The sequence below is a fragment of the Coturnix japonica genome, chromosome 5, assembly GCF_001577835.2.
Source record: "Coturnix japonica isolate 7356 chromosome 5, Coturnix japonica 2.1, whole genome shotgun sequence".
Classification (NCBI taxonomy): Eukaryota; Metazoa; Chordata; class Aves; order Galliformes; family Phasianidae; genus Coturnix; species Coturnix japonica.
In genome coordinates, this window is record NC_029520.1 from 25,855,844 (window position 1) to 25,876,874 (window position 21,031).

Genomic DNA, 21,031 nt, shown 5'->3' on the forward strand with positions numbered 1-21,031 from the left:
TATCCCATTTTCAGTTCATAAATGAATACACACTCTATTCTCAATGTAGGCATTCTTATAAGCTTTAACTATTTGTGCTAGATTACAAACAACTTTGTTTTATTGAATTGTCGTGGTGAGAAGTGATATTACAATAAATACATTTAAGGAATTTTTAAAATACAGCAGATTTCTCTATCTTTTTGCCGTGATCCTGTCTCTTTCTTCAGAGGTGTCTGAATAGAGCTGTATGACAAACGGAGTTGTTCCTGAGCACTCCTGTACAGGACACTATGTGCCCATCACAAGGCAGAAAGTACTCTAAAAGAATTCTTGCTGCTAGGTAGAGTAATGCGATGTCCCCACAGCTGAGTTTCAAACCATGTTTTTACGGGGGCAGGCAAGAGGTCCCTATATTCAAATCATACATTTGAATCGTTGTGAATTATAATATTGTGCAAAACTGGGTTTCTGGTATATTTTTAGTATTTAGATGAGATTGTGCCATGAATAACCGATCCATTTTTTACTATACCATTTTAGGAAAAAAAATGTTTTTACTAAACAATTAGAAATTTTCCTCCAAAAGCTGCCCTGATAAGGAAGAGAGCATCACAGGGCACGTTTGGGATGCGTGCAAACACGTGCCACGTGGGCCACTGAGCAGAGCGGCGTGACAGCAGCTTGCTGTGATTGCTCCATCACGCTGATGGCAGAGCCCGTTTGGAGTTTGGAACAGGAATGTTACAGTGAACGTAAACTGCCTTCTTTTGCCTGGAAGAGAAGATTATATAGGCATATATATATATATAAAACGAGTTCTATTTAAAATGCTTTAACGACTCTGTGAACCTCCTCTATAAAAAGAAGTCCCCCAAAATAACCTGACAGGAACTTTGTCTTCACATCAACTTTTTCTCATAGTTTTCAAACACGAAAAAAAAAAGAAAAAAGAAAGGAAAAGCCGTCCAGAAAAAGCCTCTGGACATCACTCCAACAGCCCCGGCAGGGCTGCGCTCCCCACCCCGCTGCCGGCGGTGCCCCAGGCGCTCCCCCCGCATCCCCGCCCCCCGAGGGCAGCAGCCCGCGGACGACCGCGTGGGAACCGCAGCGTTTCCGCACAGGAAGGGGACAGCTCATCGCTGCCGTGCGGCAACGGGGAGGGAATGAGCGGTTCCAGGAAAAACGGAACGGGGCTGGAGTTGGGAGAAGTGCCTGAGAAGTAGCGGATGCGCACTGTACTGTCAGCCCCCACCGCGCCGCTTCCCCGCTCTTACCTGCCCCGCTTCGCTCCTCCATCCCGCGGGCCCGGCGCGGGGGATCCCGGCGGGGGCCCCTCTCGTGTCGCCCATCAGCCCCGCCGGCCCGGGACCGCACGGCGCGGCGCGTATCCCTCCGCGGCGGCGGCTCCCGGGAATGGCGTGAGGCAGCGCCGCGGGAACTACTTTGGGAGCGCCGAGCGGCCGCGGAGCTCGGGGAGAGCGGCGGGCCCGGCCGGGCAGCGGGGGGGGTGGAAGGGAGGAGTGCGCGGGGGGGCCGCCCGCTTCCCTCCGCCCCGCTCCCCTGCGGTTATTTTGGATCGCGCGGTGGCGGCGGAAGGAGCCCGAAGCCGACGCTTCCGCCCAGTTTTCCTGTGAGGGGGCGGCGGAGCGAGGAGCGCGGCGCCCAACTTCCCGCAGCCCTGCACGGGCCGGGGGCTCTCCCTGCCGCACGCTCTTCCCGCATCGCACCGCACCGCCGTGACGCAGCCCCTCGCTGCCGGCCCTCCCCCCCCCCACCGCCACCCCCGGGCCGCCTTAAAACGCCGCCCTCCCCCCTGCCGCCAGCCTCCTCCTCGGCACCAGCCCCCCTTCCCCTCCCCCCGTCTCCGGGCCGCGGCCGTCTGCAGGAATCCGGCGGAGAAGAGAGGGCGGGAGGAGGAGGAGGAGGAGGAGGAGGGCGGCAGCGCGGCGAGCGATGAGCGGCAGCGGGAGGACGGCGCGGCGCTGCGCCTGGCGGCGGGGAGCTGTGCCTGGGCGCCGCCGCGCCGCTCCCCAGTAACTGCGGGAGACAGAGAGAGAGAGAGCGGAGCCGCGCCAGCGCCGCATCGCCGTAACGCCGTCACGCCATCCGCGCGGATACGGCGGCTTCGTGCTTCTGCGGGACCCGGAGCGCTCCGGCCCGGCTGCGGCTGGGGGCGGGAGGGGGGGAACAATGGTGAAGTTTCTGGTGAGTTCTGGCTGCGCCCCGGCCGCCCCGCTGCTGCTGCTCCGCCTCGGATCACGGTGAGGGGAAAATGAGCGAGGAGACGGCGGCTGCTAACACCGAGTAAGCCCCGCGTGTGCGCGGACGGGGGCGCGGGTCGGTGCGCGGGGCCGTGGCGGTGTCGCCCCTTGGCGGCGGGGCCGGGCCGGGCTGCGGAGCGCGGTGCTCGGCGGTGTGTTCCGCATGGAAACGGGCGTGTGGGAGCTCCATCCTGCAGGAAACTGCTCCTGAATGTTAATTGGATGAGTCAGTCCGTGTAAATACGGCTTAAACCTGCCCCGGAGCCCTGCTTTTTTTTCTTTCTTTTTTTTTTTTTTCTTTTTTTTTTTTCTAATGAGGACTTGGGACTTTTTTTTTTTTTTAAGAGAGGAGGCAGCTCAGGGATCTCAGTGTTTTTAACGTGTCGGGACCTAGAGCAGAATGCGCGGTCGTGCGGCTGCAGCCCAGCGTACGTAACGTCTTAAAAATACTAAGAAAAAAATAGAGAAATAAATCTCTGGGGCAGGAAGAGGAGATGAACGGAGGGCAGAGAACCCGGGAGTGCCTCGGGACGGCGAAACGCGATCGTGGGGCGTTCTGAAACTACTTTTATCGCAATAAAGTTCGGGTGGCCGCGGAGCTTCGGGCCGGCGGCCCCGCGCCCTGCCGCTGCCACCCCCGGCTGGGCCGTGCGGGCACCGCTGGGCAGCTGCGGGTCGCTGGGGAGCTGCGGGGCGCCTCCGCCACCCGGGCGGAAGAGCGCAGGAGCCGCCCCACGGCGCTGCCCGGCGCGGAGCCGCGCGGCCCGGGCCCGTAGCGCCCCGCCGAGCCGCGGGGGCCGGGCCGGGAGCGAGGCCGGGGCGGGCCGCGCCGCTGCGGTGTCAGCGGGGCCGGGTCCGGAGCCGGAGCCGCCGCCATGTTTTCTTTTTTTGTGAATCGCTCTCATTTGCATACCACAATCTCCATTCATAAAAAAAACACAACGCCATCCGACCTGCCGGCCGGGCACGCCGCTCTCGCTGCCGCCCGCCCCTCGGGACGATGGGGCGCGGTGCGGAAGGCCGGCGGGCGGGCTGCGGCCGGGGCCGCTCGGGAGCCGCGCATCGCCGTGCGGTGCAGCGCTTGTTGACACGGTTATGTGGGAAATATCAGCCGGGGAGGTGCTGGGAGCACGTGATCGCTCCATTCATAAAGTACCTGGCCGTCCATTCAGTTTGCGGTGCCTGCACGCTGAGAGCTGCCGGGCGGCCCGCGGGACGGGCACGGCGAAGGCGCGGGGGTCCGTGCGGAGCCGGGCGGCCACCCGGCCCAGGGTACTGGGGGGGGGGCGCCGCCGGGCCGGGCTCGGGCCACGCTCGGTTCGTGCTCGGCTCGTTCATGTGAAGCGGCGTTGGTTCAGAAAATGCCTCTCGCGGCACAGGCGCACATCGCCGCACGGAAGGGTTTATTCAGAAAACGTCAGCGTGTTTCCCCCTGCCGAAAGCGTCGGCTCAAAAATAAAATAAAGAAGATCGAATCCACTCACGCGAACGTGTTTTCCATACGGTGCCTTAAACGCTTCTCGGTCCTTATTAATGACCGACGTTCGTATGTGCGCTGTGCCGTGGGCAGGGGAAGGCGAGCGGCCGTCGCAGCGGCGCTGGGAGCCCCGGGCAGGCGGGCCGTACAGGCACTGCGGATCGGGGGGGTGTATGGCAGTGCGGGAGGCAGCCTGCACCTCACCTCCGGGCTACCAGAATGACAGAAACGTTCTAATGTGGCGTCAGCTGTTGAAAGGTCAAAATCCTAACTTTGGTTTTAAATGTTTTTAATTCTTCCTTACGAAAGGAGGAAAACAAAAAAGGACTGAAATGCAGCAATGCAGGACTACTGAAGCAGCCACCGTGACCGTTCGGTGCGACTGCTCTGCAGTTGCCAGTGCTAAAATGGAGCTGCTCGTTGCTCGTGAATACACCATTTCATTACCTCAACAAATTACACGGAGGTGATGCTTAATTATCCACTTGTGGGGTGGAGGAGGCTCTGTCTCTGGTGGAAGTGGGAGAATACCTGAAGGCTTTACCGAGTGTTATTTGAAATAGGAGGAACAAGCTGTCATGCAACGTTTAGTCTGAGTTCATTCAGCGTTGCTTGTAGCTCAATGTATATAACCTAACGATGCATTATCAGCAGCAGTGCTTTTTCTCACACAGAAGATATTTTTACTTCCTAGAATGTCACAAGCATTCTAACTCGGGGTGTGGGGGGAGGAGGGTTGAAATATGTACATATATATCTATTTCCCTCAGTTTCATTTGCAGTTCTGACAGCAGCTCTGGCAGGGCCGGAGTCATTCCTCTCTGCTGATTGTGCACACAGCACTGGATTGCTGCTATGAATGACTGGGAAATAGGATTGAAATTTGAAATTATTTGTGAAAATAGGGCAGATCTACATGCTGAAATACATCATATATTAGAAGATCTGTGCTTAATTTCATAATAATTGATATCATCAATGGCCTTGAATTCATTAACAAATCTCACTGCATGTAAGAGCAAATACGGGTACTTGGCAGTGTTTTTGGTGACATCGTGGCTACCAGCAATATCCCAGTAATTGAGCATTATGCTGTGATTACAAAGCTTCATTTTATGGAGTAAGACATAAAGGTTTGTGGTGCCTGGAGTCAATAATATTAAATTCTTTTCAACTGTAACGTGTGGTGCAGAAGATTAATTAAAAAGCTGCATTAAGGACTATTAGGTTTCCTGTCAGTCATGAGCACGTGTCAGGCAGCCTTCTAAAATCCTGACTGCCACAGCTGGATTTTTCTGTGCTGATTTTTGACCGCTCTTGTAAAGATTTCACTGCATTTGTCAGTTAGACGTTAGATAAACGAGAGTATTTCTGTACCTTTTCAGATCCATTTCTGCATTACTTTTTTCCTCTCGGTGCTGTTGTGTGGTCAGTGAGAACACAATGAAGCGCTCACAAATGCTCTTAGTTTTCAAATGAAGGAATTAGTGGGACGTGTGGCCTCGTGGGTCAATCTGCTGTTCATGCAACTTAACATAATAATGTCAGAGCATGCAGGTCAGCAAGCACTGTACAGAATTCCCAATCTGATGGCAGATTTTTAGTGCTGTCTGGAAATGCTTCTGAGTTTCAGTGTTGTTACCCAACAGAAGAAGTGCTGCGTTATGTAGTGCCTGTTGAGCGGGGATGAATGATGACAGGATTAAGATGGAGTCTGAGTTGCTCTATTGAGAAGCAGGATCGCTGCTTCCCTGCTTGTTTACTTTCCTCTGTGTTGCAGGTGGCCCCTTTCTCTTTGGGGGAATGGCTCTGCTCTGGATTTATATTTTGAGGACTCTTTTACAGATTTAGGCTGTTGTATGTTTTGCTCCACCAGCACAGGCATTCTTGTGGTCATTTTCCTAGGTTATTTGACTTTGGAGATTATATATACCTGGTGCTTCCTTAATTTATAGCTGTGTGCTTAACCATTTCTAGGTTGCGATGGACTAAACAGCCTCAGGTGCTGCTGATTTGAAAGCAAAGCTGAACTACATATTTTAAAATACAGTACTTGCTATATTCTTGTATCTTCCCTGAATATTAATGGAAATACTGCTTCATGGGGGCTTCAGAATTTCTTGCAATTGAAATCCAAATACTGAACAGCAAACACGAGATCCTATCAGGGAAAGCAAAGCCAACTAGTTTGTTTTCATTAATTCTGGGAGGATTTTAACACGTTTCAGCAGGCTGATTTTACTTCTGCTATTGAGGTTGAGCATAAGCTTCAGGATTTTTCTTCCCTTTACGTAAGGAATCTGTGTTGTTTTTTTTTCTTAAGGGGGGGTAATTTGTTTTGAAAGCAGTCAATTAATTAATTATGATGGAATCATTACAATTCAGATATATTTTCTTCTGTGGCAATGGTTCTGTGTTTAGAGTCCCAGGGAGGCTTTTCCAGTTCTGTGAACGGCTTCTTGCTGTCTCCTGGGCTTTGTGCAATGCTGTACTATTCTGAAGGTGAAACTGAATTTACATATTACATAATCTTCAAGTCAGTAATGTGTTTTTTTTTTTTTCTTTTTTTAAAAGGTTCACCTTAACAACGTTATTTGAGTACCATGCTACTGCAGAAAAATACCTTTTGGCTGTTCCAGTATAACCGGAGCCAGCGTTAATGTTTGAATTTTAAGAGGACATTTTTTTCTTCCTTGTTTGTTCAAAATCTGATGTGCTTGAACTGTTAAAAAGGCAGTGACAACGTCAGTGCATGCTTCAGAAGTAAAGAGCTTTCTTGCAAGGAATATATCTTGGCAGGATCAGAAGGTACAGGATTAAAGCTGAGGGCATTCCTGGTGTTCTTAGGCTAACTTGCTTTACTTGTTATTTAGCATTTCTTGTGAGAATATGGAAAAAATCGTATGCATTGGTGATAACTTGATGAGATACAACAATCCAGACACGACAAACTCTGTTGAGAACGTTGCTGCGAGTTGAAAAGGGAGACAGGGGAAATACTTTTGTCGGTTTTGGTTTTCACTGCTTTGATTCAAAAACAAAACCAAAACCCAGTCCTGTGGTACAGCATCTGCCCTACTGTCTGAAACCTTGTTGCTTTGATGCTGAAACATGCTTTCTCGGTCTTAATATTCTTTCCCAGTTGAACCAGTTGCATTTTCCTTCAAGGACTCGGAGAGCTTGCTGGCAGTTGCCATGTTGCTGAGGTTCCCAGTTTCTTTATGGCTGTTTACAAAATGAACTATCTTTGGCTGTTTCCTCTCTGTTCTCATATTCAGCATTTAAGCAAACAAATTTTAACTAGCAAAGCTCTCACAGCTACTGTACCGCTGGCAGTGGTTGCAAACAAAAATTGCATGGATTTACCATGGTTCCTCAAAATCTTTCTTTCTGTTCATTACTTTATTTGAAAGCACTTCTGGTGGCAAAGTATTTGTTTAGTTACTGAGCTCATTGAGCTCAGTGTCTAAGGCTGTGGTAGTTTTGAGCAGCACTCAGCTGTGTTAAGAAACCAGACATGTTATGTGCATTTGTTCTCACATCTTTTCCAGTTTATCTTTTCTATAATGCTCATGCAAGTATCTCTGATACCAGTTTGCTGAGATACATATATATTTCTGTTCACTGTATTATATTCACTGTTCTTTCTGTGACACGAAAATATTTTTTAAAAAGCAAACAGCAAATCTTTAGATATGCTTAGGGGCAGAAAATGTGCATTTAAGTGTTTTCAGTAGTTAAATTAAGTATAAATGTTCCTCTAATTAAATAATAGCAGACTTGCTACGCATAATTGCAGGCCAGAATTCCCACTGCTCCAGATAAAGCAGGCATAAATAAAATCCCAATGTAATCCTGATAAATGCAGCTGTGTGTGCAAGGAGCTCACACATTTTTGTCTCCAGTAATTCAGTGTTTTGCTATAGCGAATACTGCTATCAGGGAAAGTACGCTCCATTCAGCATTACTGACTGATATCAAACTTGTATGGATTAGAACATACTTTTCTAGTATGTGCTCTACAAGGATTCCCCAAATGTGTACTGTCAAAACATTTAAACCATGTTTAAAGATGGGATGGTAGATGTTTTTTGTTTTTTTTTTTCTCCAGGTGGGTTAATTCTTGTGCTTAAAAAATGTGACCACTGCTGCATGTGGTATTTTTGTGAGGTGAGGAAGTCCTGTAATCTGCGCTCCTGCCGTGAGTCAAACACTTCACCTGCGTAGAAGCCTGGCAGATATGGGAGCCCACATTGGCTTGAATGATTTGTGAGAGCAGTCTTTGTTACAAGTCTGTGGAATGAGGAGTCTCTTCTCTCTTTAAAAATTAACTAACTCTAGAAAAACAGTACCAAATAACTAGGTCTTCTCCAAGAACATCCGACAACTGTTGCCAGTTGCTCTTTTTCTTTGACTTGCCCTGACAAGATGTGACTCTGACAGAAGTTTGTCAAAGCAAAAAATGAAACTGGCTTATTTATTTCAGTTTTAGTGAAGTTAAATGCTGTCAATAAACAAGTGTAATGACAAGAAGTACTAAGAATGTCATTAATAAATACTGAGAACTTGGGTGCAGTTTGTTTAAAAACTATGGCTCAAACTGGCTGTCTTCCCTAATTAAGGGCAGAATTGGCAAGATAGAGCTCTTGGTGAGGACTCCTGCCCGCAATTTTTTTCTTCCAGAAGCTGTGCAGAAGAGTTTTGGTGAGGTGGTATAAACCTTGAGGTCAGAAGTGACTTTTCTCTTTAACCTTTTGAAAGGATTAAGTACTTGTAGTGAAAGGTGGGAGCACAGAATCTGCTGTGATGTAGGGGTATTTACGTGGCTTCCTAGAAACTTCTCAGCTGGTGACATTCCGCAGTGCCTGGTCTCCAGGTATTTGTCTTCCTGTACATGCCATGCTTGCTCCACGTCCCAGAACACTGCCTTAATGTGTGATCAGGGCGCACATTTTGAATCTGAACAGGGACGTGGTTTTGAAAAATGTAAAGAAACTAATTTGGGATTGAGCCTTGAGTCTTATACATCTAGAATGGGAAATGGTGGTTTTCCTCATGTAACAAAATTGTATGTTTATAAGTACTAATTCCTCTTGCTAATCCCCGGTCTCTTTCTCCCTTTAAGACCAAGAAAAGTTGGAGATTTCCTAGCAGGGTAGGTTCGCAATAGCATGTTGGTGCCCTCATCATGGGGCCATGGTCTGTCTTGTTACAGGCATCATCTATAGTGTGGGGGCTACTGATCTGCTGTGCTGATGTTATACAAAAAATATAATAATAATAATAATAATAATAATAAAAAACAAGTTTTTTTCTGCCTATTTAACTTTGCAAGATTAAAAAATCTGTGAGAGGGATAATGAGTCCTGGTTCTACTGTTATATAATGAGTGTGCCAAGAGAATGCAGAGTTGTACAGTCAAATGCTCAAGAATTTTCAAGCTTCAGAGCAGAGACTGTTTGTGCAGCTCTAATCTGTGTGGCTGAGGGGTATGAATTTTGATTGTTTCGATACTGAGGCTGAGGCAGAGCCAGCACGGTAATCAAATTGCGTGGGTTCCACTCTCAAGCCTTCAATGCTAGGAAGCACCCATTTTCGATGTTTTCAGCCCCTTGCTTCATTTGCTGTGCATCCTGTGCCAGGAGTGAGGCCTGCATCCTTTGGCTGTGTACAAATGGTTCTATGTCATTGAGGTGTAAATCCTGTAACTGCTACCATTGAAATATAAAGGACCACTATTCTAATAAGATAAATTTTCAAGTTTCAGCTGTTGGATTATTTTCAAATGTTTGTAATGCTGTAATTTTTTTCCAGTCATATTGTATGGAGTTTCTTGTATTGCTCTGATTTCTGATTCTCTTTATCTGAAAGTTTATCTTTCCCTCCTTCCTTCTGATTTGGAAGCTCTTTGAGAAATCACTTGAAGTAGTTATAGATCTGTTGAACTTGCTTTAGCTTTAGTGCTCCTGAGGCAGTACTGACTCGTGCTGAGTGAAGCCATGATGCCATAAGCCCCATGCACGACAGTCTGTCAGTTTTTTAATTTGGATTATGGCTGTTGCCATGCATGGGTGTTTGTACAGCAGGACAGCCCCTGCACAACACAGCAGAGCAGGCCTGTCGCAGCCTGAGGCCTGCACCAGAACTCAGCATCCTGGTGCAAGGTATTTGCAGCTCTCCTTGAAACAAAAGTGCAGTAGGGCTTCCAAGTATCCTGACTGAATTGTGCTTCATCTTCTTTCTACCTCTAGAAACTTCAGGAAATGTACAACCACTGCTTGGAGTTGAGCTGATCTCTCTTCTGTGTGTGTGCAGAACAGTTCTGGCTCAAAATATCTTGTCTGAGTTGTGTTTGGCTTGAAACATCTTTCCCAGAGCCCCCATACGCACCTTAGCATGTACGTGCTTTGTTTCTATGGTGACGGGGAAGCATGGTGCGTGTTGGCAGCCCCGCATTAGGTAATGGAGGACTTGCAGAAAGTGAGTGGTTCCCTGAGGTGCAGAAATAGGGACCTGGCCTCTGGTGCTTTGCTGGCCAGGTCTGGCTTTAGGGTTGTCTGAGGGTGTGGGCACCTCTGGGAATTGATCCGAGGGGAAGCTGAAGGAGTGTTGCCTTACCATAAAATCTGAAGTGTCTTGTGACATGTACGAGTGGGGAGTGTGTTCATGTTTGTTTCCCCAGAAGAAGGCAGAAAACATAATCTCTTCATTTAGTGGTTGCATGAGAGCCTGTGTATTAGCCAAAATTATTCCAGAATATGTTGTTATTCTAGAATAAGTCATGAATTGCTGTAGTTTATTACAGTGTTGTTTCCTGTTAGGATACTTCTATTCTTATGGAATAAATTGGGTTAGGAAGAGGAGAACTCATAAGCTTATATAACAATAACTGAAGGAGTTTTTCAGGTCCTTCCCTTCAAGCCTTTCCTTCTCTGCCATACCTGTTATTACTGTAGTGTTATGGATTGTTTGTTTGCTAATCTTGCATTACACAATTTGTTACTTGTTTATTTATTTTTCTCTTTAAAATGGCATATTCTGCTGTGTTCTGAAGTGCTTTGGCTTTTAAGGAGACCCTTCCTTTTAAGTGATGTGTTTTGTTTAAGTTTGGTTTTCTGTTGTTGTTGTTGTTTGGTTTTGGGTTTTGTTTTTGTTTTGTTGTTGTTGTTGTTTCCTTTTTGCATGAAAGCATTTATCTTGTCTAGAAAAGCTTGTCCAAAACAGAAGAAACCAGATAACTCTCTCTTTTAAGATATTTTGACTTACCCACTTAGCATGTCTTAATACTCAGGTATTCTACTCGGGCTTTGTTTGCCCTTTATTGTGGCTGTGTTAACAAGAAACCTGTTTTGTTTTTTTGGTGATTTTTTTGGTCACTCTGGAAAACAAAAACATAATCCAAATAAAAATATGCATCTATTTTGTTGTAGGAAGACAGAATGCTTCCCACGGGCTATGAGTTCATCCTCCTTTCAGCAGTGGAAATAGAAGTCATCGCATGAATGTTTAAAATCTGCATTGTGACCTCTCCAGTATGGAATATTCAACTGAGCTTTTTCATGTTTTTGAAGTTGGTGAATAATGCTTCATAAAGTAAAATTAGAATTACAGCTTCTTGTCTGAATAAAATCTCTAGATTAGGTTTCTGGAATAACTAGGAAGAGATTTACTGATTTTTGTTAGTGTTTCAGCTGGTTTTTAGGCCTGAACGATTTTCTGGAAGGTACAGGATTGGCTTTTCTGATGGTTTTTTTTTTCATATTTGTGCTGCAGGCGCTTGATCCTCAAGGTTAAAGATAAAAGGGAAAGTAAAAGCTTTAACTACTGCTTGGTCCTCATGTTCCTCCCAACTTGGGTGAGGGAACAATGAGCTTTGATTGATGTACCATCCCACATAAGGCACAACGATCCAAATCTTTGCCATGTGCTTCAGGAAGAGATTATTTCAGTAGAGGAGCTGCAAGAGAGATCCTTTTTTGCATGACAAAGGAGGAAAGGAGTGTCACTTCTCAAGAGCCAAAGCGATTCGGGCCAAATTTTCTGAGATAACTGCCTTACAAACAAGCTATAGGCATATTTGGGAGTGGGAGCTAAGTACTGTTAAAACAAAGATTTTTATGAAATGTTTAAATCATTTACATAGGTGAAAGATTATTCTGTCTGTCGTTACACTTTTGATTATTTTGTATTTGCTGAAGTGTAGGAATTGCCAGATAGGACACATCAAACCACTGTCTAAGCATTAAATTGACTTTCATAGGTAGTGTTAGTTTTGTTTCTTCTTAGTTGAGAAATACTGCTTGTCTCGAACAAGGAAAAGGCAATTCTAGTAATAATAACACCTCTGTGATTCACATCAGTTTAACTTAATTCTCAAGGTTTGGTGTCCAGGACACAAAGAAGTAATTCACTATTTCGAAGCCTAAAGTAAAAAATTACGAGTGCAAATATTTGATGGAACACTACAAAAACTGCAAGGAGGCAATGCACCTTAAGTAAACATTACTTAAAACATTCACTGAGAGGTTACATCCTGGGGCAGATCAGTGTATTCAGGTTGCCAGCCTGGTTACCAGCCAGTGCTATTTTTCCTTTCTTTAGGAAAAACAAGTAGTTGTGTGTGTAAAGAAAGATTAAAATTTTCTTGATTGTTAATGTACATTAAGATTGAAATAAACTGCTGCAACTTAAATCTGTTTTTCATCTGCTGATAACTTCCAGGGATCTTTTTGAAGCACCTGTGGGTTTTTGGACACCACAGTCAGAAAAGAAACCAGCTCCATTCAGTGTCTTCAGTGATACTGGAGCATTTTACATGCCTTTACTTTTGTTTTTTTTTTTTCTTTTTCTTTCAATCTTGTCTCACTTATGCATTCTCCACTGTAAAAATGAGTAGCTGCAACTGTCATTTCCTAATTTTGACATGGATATACATGACTGGGATGTGTTTGGAGATAGAGGTGTTTTTTTTCCATGTATTGTCTTATTTTTCTATATAATCAAAAGGTGCGTTTTATTTCAAATAAGAGCAGCCTTTTCGTTAAGTTGAAAGATGATGTTCATGCTTTTGTCTTTGACCAAGAAAATCAGTTTTGTTCTTCCATATTTTCTGAGGGATGCAAATTTCATTGTCTTTATTTGCACAGGGAAGTTACATCCTTTGGAAGATTTTTTGCTTTCCTCTGCAGTGAGTTCTTATTACGGTTCAGCAATTAGTTCTGTCAGAGATTGCCTCTTTGGAATATACCCTTTGGTAATAACAGTGCTGGCCTAAAAGTACGAAATCCACTTAGCCTGACCTTTTCTTGGGGCATGATTTCACTATATCTCAGGAAGCTCAGACTGATACTTCTCAGGATTTAAGTACCTGGATAGTATTTGTATGCTTTTGGAAAGCCAAATCAGAAGTTGTTCAATATCTGATAGTGGAAGTGGGCAGGATTTTATATTACCCCCGTGTATAATTTTTATAACGTTTGTTTTTTTCATAATGATAAAATTTGTGTTCATCTTCAGTCTTGTAAACTCTGTTGCATATCATCTTTTTCATAAATGAAAATGTTTCAGATGTGGTTTATTAATTTCCTGTAGCAATTCCCAAGTCCAGTGGTTGAGGTGGTTACCAAGTGAGAGTACAAGGTGCAGAGGAGCTAAACTGAATTTAATGTTCATGACAGCATTTGGGGTTTGGTGAAATTTGCCTCTTTGTAATTATGAAGGTCTGAAAGTTGATATTCCTCCATAAAACTATGCAGAAGAGGGCTATTCTCATGCAGATCTTCATAGATGTGTTGGATTGTGGGTTTTGTTTTTTGGGTTTTTTTGGTTTTGTGGCTTTGTTTTGGGTTGGGTTCTTTTCTTTTAGGTGTTAATTTGAACGTCTTTTAAATTGTTTCCACAAATTGTATGAAGTGCTGCAGTTCTGTGACTGAGATGTGCTATGGGTGGTTTTGTTTTAGTGTTCTTCGATAGTCTGCTTACATAACATAAAATATTTTAACTCTTTGGTGTTTATGGGGTTTTGTTGAGTTTTTTGTGTGTTTTTTTTTTTTTCTTTAGATCCTTTCTGACAACCTGTGAAATATTTCAGAATAAGCTAAAGGTGCATAAGTACACAAGCAGTTTAAAATAAAAGTAGTTAGAGTTCCATTAATACCCTGCATTTCACCAACACTAACAAATCCAGTTTCACTAAATAAATGATGCTGGTGCTGCCATTTTGACACACAAAATAACTTTGCCTCCAAATAGTTGATAGCCACCTCTTAGAGTATCTAAAGTAAATTTACAGTTGAGATCAGTTAATGAGGGAGTGTGGGAGTAGATTTATTTGAAATCCTCTGAACTTAACTGCTCATTTCTTTGCGCTTTAATGATAAAGCAGATCTGTGGTTTGAAGCGGTTTGGGGACATTTTGGTGACAATGTAGGTGAGCTACCTTAAAGCTGCAGAGGGGTTGGCTAACGTTTCTGCCCTCTGGGTTTAGCATTGCTTAGAAATGACTTCGGAAATCTACTGAAAATGCTGAAGAAACTTGATACTTGGGATACTGAAGCCCTTCAGAGATGGAATGTTTGCCCTAAATGTTCAAAGGCCATAAATTAATAATGATTTAGTACTATATTTTATCACTCTGAGTTGCTAATGCTTTACATAAAAATACGTGAATTGCCGTAAAGAATCTGTCGAAAATCCTTGCTGTTCAATGTCATTAAATCCGTTCAGTGACTTTTCTCCACCTTGCCGTTCCTGGTTAAATTCTATATGCTTGTATTTCTTCTTGAGCATGTTCAAGCTGAAATAGATTATTTGTTCCTCAATTCTTTGGTGGAAAGCTTTACCTTATGGTTGTCTGGTGGCACTGTTTTTTACTGTGTCAGCAAGCTGTCGAGCTTTGTGTGGTTTATCTGTTTTCCCAGGCTGTGTTGTGTTCTTAGGCATTCGGAAATTGAAGTGAACTGAAATGGCTATGCTAGATTATTCAGTTTAATCTCTTGGTACAGTTGGTTTGCTGTTCGTGTTTCCATGTGTGAATGTGAGGTTAGTTTTAGTAGCTGAATGAGTTATTTCAGTGAATCGTGTACTGTGTGAGTATGTCTTCTCTTGAAATGGCTTGTTTCAGAAGAACCATGTGAATAAGGTGAGGAATAAAATGGCAGTGTTTCCAGTACCTACATAAGGTTCAAGGGAAAAGCTTCTCAATGCATTCCCCAGCCAAACTGAATTGCTTTGTCAGCGACAAGTATAAAGTAACAGACCGGCAGCAGGAGGAAGGGTGCTGGGTATGCTGGTGCTTCTGGGCTTTGGCCTGGAGTGAGCAGCTTGTGAGGTGGGCAGAGACCTCTGTGTCTCCTCTGCCAGTGTCTGGACAGTCGGGGCTGGCTTAGGAGTGCATGGCAGCTGCCCACCTTGTTTTGCAGCTATGATAAGGGCACTCTTGCTTCAAAGACCACACATGCTTTTGGTCAGCTCTAACCTGCTGCCATCTGAGGTGTAGCTTTACACTGGGTATAGACAGACATCCAAGATGCAAAGGGTTATTGATTGTTTTTTGTTTTTTTTTTTTCCAAGTTAAATGTAATATTTCTGTGTTTCAATCATCTAGAGGCCTATTTTTCATTTTTTTTGTACATGGGATAAACTGTGTTTAATAGAAATTGATTGAATGCAAAGAATTCCTAACTGTTGGTTTGGGCTGAGGCAGTGTGAACTATGAATGAGGGATCACACTGGTTTGTGATAGCTACCGAGTGTTCTAAATTACGTTTTCCCCCTTGTTGCTGCTGGGACTTTTGTAATCCTTGTGGGCAGTTCCTCAGAAGTAAATAACCCCACTGCTGTCCTCACTGCACACAGCAGTTCAGCTATACAGCCTTGAGTGAAAGTCTCACTTTTGTCAATGTGGGATTAAAGAAAGGAAGGAATCTCATGGGGAAAAGTGGACTGACGCAGTGGGGAGGAAGGAGCAGGAAATTAGAGAAATAAAATAAATGTGCTGCAGGAGCTACCTGTGTGTACAGAGTGTGTTAATTCCTTCCCCTGGTTGGTGCAGCAGGAGCGGGGCTGGCAGTGGAGGGACTGAGTCCCCTCATACTGCTCTGGGTGGCAATGGTGGTGACCAGTGCTGCTGTGCTGTGCTCGAGTTTGTCCTTCCTGACATTAAAATGGAGGGCAAAGGAGGCAGGAAGGCAATGCCAAAAAGATGAAAAAGACTGACAAGTAAGGAGAGAAATCTAAGGCCTAGCTTTAGGTGTGCATTTAAAAGTCAATGAGGCACGCTACTGGCATCAGGTTTCTAAAATTGTTTCAGATGCCTGTCTTGCTCTTTGAAAGCTCTTCTTGTAGCAGATTCTTGAGTTTTTTTCATTGAAGTTTAGTACAGGGAACATTAGAGTTCTTGATTAAGGCTGCTTCTCATATTGAGTTATTGCCCTGTCAGCCAGTGCATTAGGTTCTGGAAAAATACATAGTAAACCCCACTGCCTAATTGATGTGCTGCTTGGAAGCTATAGATAGTTTGTCTAGGAACTGCTTCCAGTCCTACCAGCGGTATCCATGGCACTGGTAAGAAAGCATTTCTAGGCAGTTTTTATAGGCTTTATTCGTTAGCTTTCTTTCTACTTTAAAAGAATGCCCATACGCTATTCTGAGATTTTAAAGAAAATGCAAAGAGAAGTTTAAATGTCTCTGTGGGCTATGCAGCTGCCATTCTGTATATGACGAGTGACAGGCTTCAGCAGAACTCCTGCTTCTGAAGGCAGGAGACCATGATTCTAAAGCACACTGTAGTGATGTTATTTATATCCTGCCAAAAGCAATTATCCTGCAAGGCTTATAAATATGTGTTAGCTTTTGTGCATGTGATAAACTCTGTAGACTTCCACAGAGATCTGTAGGTCTACTCAGACTGATATATTTAAATTTTTGCAGGACTGAAGCCCAAATACTTGCATAAATAGATGTTTCTACTTCAGGCATATGCAGATTATTCACTAGTGAGGCAGAAGTGTTTCCTTGGGACTAGTCTGTTGTGCTTGGGTTTATTATACCAAGGTAAGGAGGTCTTACATTTCATAGCATCTGATAAGAATTGTTTTAAGAAAAATGGTTTGGTTTGCATGTATTATTTCCAATGATTTCTTTTAAGATTTCAAGAACCCTTAACTGTTCAAGAACCCTATTTTTGTTTTATGTGAATCCTGTGCTTCCTTGTGAAGATTTATTACTCCTTAAAGCATCCTCAGTTTGCTACTTTAAGCCCTAAAAGCAGCCTCGTTCTGAGCTGAGTCTTTTCGTCGCTGTGTGACAGAAAATGAGCTCCTCTGTTGGAGGAAAGGCCTGTGCTTTGGTTCTTGGCTACCAAATAGAGCAGCTTTTCTGTTCACCTCACAGCTGCTGCTAATGTTTCATTCTGCAACTGCTAGAGGATGGGCAAGTAACCATCCTCGTATGAGACAAAAATATAACTCCATTAGTCAGCTGGCGTGGGCTGCTGAAGCAGAAATGCAGGCTGTATTTTCTCCTAGTGGAGAAAAATCCATCACATCCTATTAAAGTTGCCATTAGCCGACTATGGGGGAATGTACATTTCCTGAATCCGTGATTGCCTGTTCTCCTTACTTTGATGGCTGTCTACTTTAAAACTTGTAATTTAGTCATAACTATTATAAGATCATGTTACATCTCTGGGGTTAAATCTATTTGACATATAATCTGTCTGAGAAAAGCCCTTAAGAAATAATGGTGCTTGACACTGACTGAACTTTAAATTATTGTGGCGTGAATTGGAGGAACTTGTTTCTGAGGGGGTTCAATCAGATTCCTGAAATCTGTGTCACCCTGTTGGACTTGTGCATTTCTAACACTTTAATTTTAACTTTTAAAGTACTTTAATATTTTAATTCTTTGCTGTTAAACATCACTTTCAAAGTTTGTTTCAAACTGTTGTTTTTGTTGTTTTACTTTTTTGTTGATGGTGGCTTGTTGTTTTTTAATGGCTGTCTTCCATATGTTCAAAAAAGGCAGGTAGCATCTTTGATGTTCTCTCGCCAGTGGCCAGTGTAGGGCATAAGTAACGGAGAGCTATCACCCCAAAGCTTTTTCACACTAACATTCAAACCCTTAAGGGTTCATAATCTTCATAATCTGAAATTATGAGACAGTGCAGAACCAAGAAAATAAAGGTGCCTTTTTTCATTCTTGCTCACTGACAACAATATTTTTCATCGTTATTCTGGCATAAGCAATTTGTAGTTCCAGCTTGCACAGTGTCTCAACAAATGGTTTGCTGTGGTTAGGTTTACTCTTACTTTAGGGCTGGATTTTTCTGAAATCTTTCAGCCACCTGATTCTTTGTCCTTTTTTTTTTATCATCTGCAAGCAGAGAGAAATGTTCAAATTTCTTAATTTCCTGAGAGATAAGTATTTAACCTTAGCGTACAGAGTGAGTGGTACTAATATAACTGTCACAGATCTGTGATTGCAGTTTGCAGGTATATTAGCACATGTAAATTAAAGGCAGAATAGTATTCAGTCTTGCCATGTAAGGCTCATTTCTTTCACCACTTTGTGTACAGTATTAAAGTTGGAATGGTGCAATGGCAAATGATAGTCAAGCTTCAATTGTTATTTTAGTTAGCTGTGCTGTAGTGTAGGCAGGTCCTAGGTATATATCAAGCCTGTTGGCAGCTGTCTTGTCTTTGGGTTCTTCCTCTTTAGGGCAGGTAATGGACAGTGCCTTAAGCTGCTTTTGGTTTGCTCACTTCTGCCAGTGATTAAGTTACTTCTTGTTCTCAGTAAGCAAGCTGAGTGATAGTGAAGGACTTGAGAATGTGGTAATGAACAGTAAAGTCAAAGTAAGAAAATCACATTATTGTGTTATACAACTATAATTAAATATGTACTTAGTAACTCTCACAGTTTAATTCAACTCTTTGTTAAAATGTAAAACTTAGGCAGTTTCAGCTGATAGAGCTATTTTCTGTCAAGTCAGCTTCCAGCATGTACATGTAAGTAATGTTTGCTAAAACTCAGTGTGGAAACACAGACAATGTTCTGTCCTAATTTACACAAAATTTTGGATGCTGAGCTAAAAACTGCTGTGAACTTCAATGACTGTTCTGTAAAAATTGAAAATCAAGTCTTCCCCAACAATCTGATTTAACTTCTAAGAAAAGGAAATGGGAAGATCCTATTCTGGTGTGTTTGATCCCTTAACCCTAATTTTATATAAGAGCTAAACACAACTATGCATCCAAAGGTTGTGCCCTTGTGAGATGCTTTCCTGTTCTCATTGAGCACACAGGTAATGGGATTTCTCCTGTGTTCTGCATCTGAGGGTTGTTTTCCTATTGGATTTTTGCACTTTGGAGTTCAATAAAACTTGAATGTTTTCCCCTTGCGAAGGGAAAATCCACCCCGCCTGTTTCTGGTTAGCCTGCCTCAGCCCATCAGCATCCAGGCGGCTATGGAGGATTCTTTTCAGCTTTCAGCCTTTCTCTTCATCTTTACTCTTGTGAGTGGGATCATCTGCTACATGTGTTGCTCATTAAACAGGCACCGGTTTTCATTTAATACAGTAATTTTCCTTACGTCAAAGCCTTCCTGTGTGCTGAGTTATGCATCCTAGCCTTCAGATTTTCTCCAACTACTCTGAGTTGCATGTACACAGCCAGCTTGCTTTGTACAGCTGAGAGAGAAATGTAAACACTGGTGTGAATGTGTGCATGGATATGGTAAGTGCCTTCCTGTCCTGGAGAATTCTGGATGCAAAATTTTACCTTTGTGAATTAACAGAATTAAGTAACTGGTCTGTTTGGATGCAGAAATGTATATGAACATGGCTATCTGTAGGCTCTCTTATGTGGATCCCTTTGGGTTGGGCTGCTGGGGAGCTTGTTTTGCCTCGTACAAATTGAAGGAGATTGCCATATGGTCTGGTATAGTTCATGTACACAACTGTGATCCAGTAGAGGAAAGGCAAACTCCCTGCCCCCCTTCTGCTGTTTCAGAGAGGAACAGACAGGAGGAAGTAGGAGTGAGAACAGATTTCTGGATAGATTGGTAGGCAGCGGGGTGAATTCTTAGCACTTCCCACCAGAAGTTTATTCTAATAGCATCAGTGCTTAACTGTGTAACTGCTGCTCTGGAGGCTAGAGCACGAGGATCAAGAGCCAATGCATAAACAGGCTTGTGGGACTAATTCCAAATGTGAATGATATTTACTTTGTGTTCTGGAGTAAGGCTTCCGTGCTCTCAGTCTCTAGTCAACTTCACACAACTAGCTTTGTGAAGTTGATCATGGTTTGGTTTCTTTATGTTCAACTGAATGTGAGCAGTGATGGATAGATCTGGAAAACACTGTGGCGGTGTGCTGTCTGAATGAGATTTTCCAAAGACACACACCTGGTGGTGGAAGTGTGTGTACAGTACATCCACAGTGACTGAAATACTTCAAATGCTAAAGGAAGGGAAGTGCTAAGAGTTTTTTTTTTTTTCCTGGTTTCTGGGCCTTTTAAAGCCAAAGGGTAATGTTTGTCTAGCTTTTCAGTAATGTATAGGAGGAACAGATGGAACTTTATGTTGAACACTGCTACTCTATTGGTGAAAAAATAAAGCACTTAAAAAAAAATAAATTGGGATTAGAATTACTAAATTCATATATGGAATAGAAAACAACTCTTACGAATTGCCTCTGGCTTAAAGATGAGTTTATATATAAGCACCAAAAAAGAAAGAAGAAAATTATTTACATAGGTTTGAAGAATTATTTCAGAACCTGCAGTTCTAATGATGAAACTTTGATCTTTGTCATTTTGGGATGCCTCTGAGAGGTAAAGTTGTGTGTGTTTGTGTGTGTGTGTTCACCAGCACTGCCTTTGCCTTAGAACAGAGGGGCATGGCTGCAGGTGATGTGGTGCACTGATATGTCAAAGCAATCTTTCTGGGTTGTTGAATTTTCTGCTTAGGTTGCACAACCAGCTTGCTTCGCCATTGCATAACAGCCTGAGCTAACACAAAGGAAGCAGCAAAGTTGTGCCCCAAGACTGAGGGAGGAGAAAGAGACAAATTCTTTGAGGTGAACAGGTTTAGTTGCCTTCCAATTATCTCACAAAATCAAGTAAGTTTTGCTTCAAACCTGCAGGTGCTGAATCACTGGTAGGACTCCACATATGTAACTGTTCAGACAATTCATGTAAGTAAAATCTTACAGTTAGTTAGGAGCACTCAGAATGAGAGTTCTGTATATCATTTACGTGCTCTGCATAATATACTGTACCCAGTTTGTTTAACTATTCAGTGAAGCATCACC

General features: G+C 43.5%; 1 protein-coding gene across 1 annotated transcript in view; it reads left to right on the plus strand.

Annotated features, from left to right (window-relative positions):
- Positions 1–1,971: 1,971 nt before the first annotated feature.
- SPRED1 (sprouty related EVH1 domain containing 1) overlaps positions 1,972–21,031 on the plus strand; it is a 54,330-nt gene continuing 35,270 nt past the window's right edge. The window contains exon 1 of the mRNA XM_015864817.2: positions 1,972–2,286. Coding sequence (XP_015720303.1) covers positions 2,255–2,286 — 32 coding nt within the window. The 5' untranslated portion in view covers positions 1,972–2,254. The remainder of the gene's footprint in view (positions 2,287–21,031) is intronic.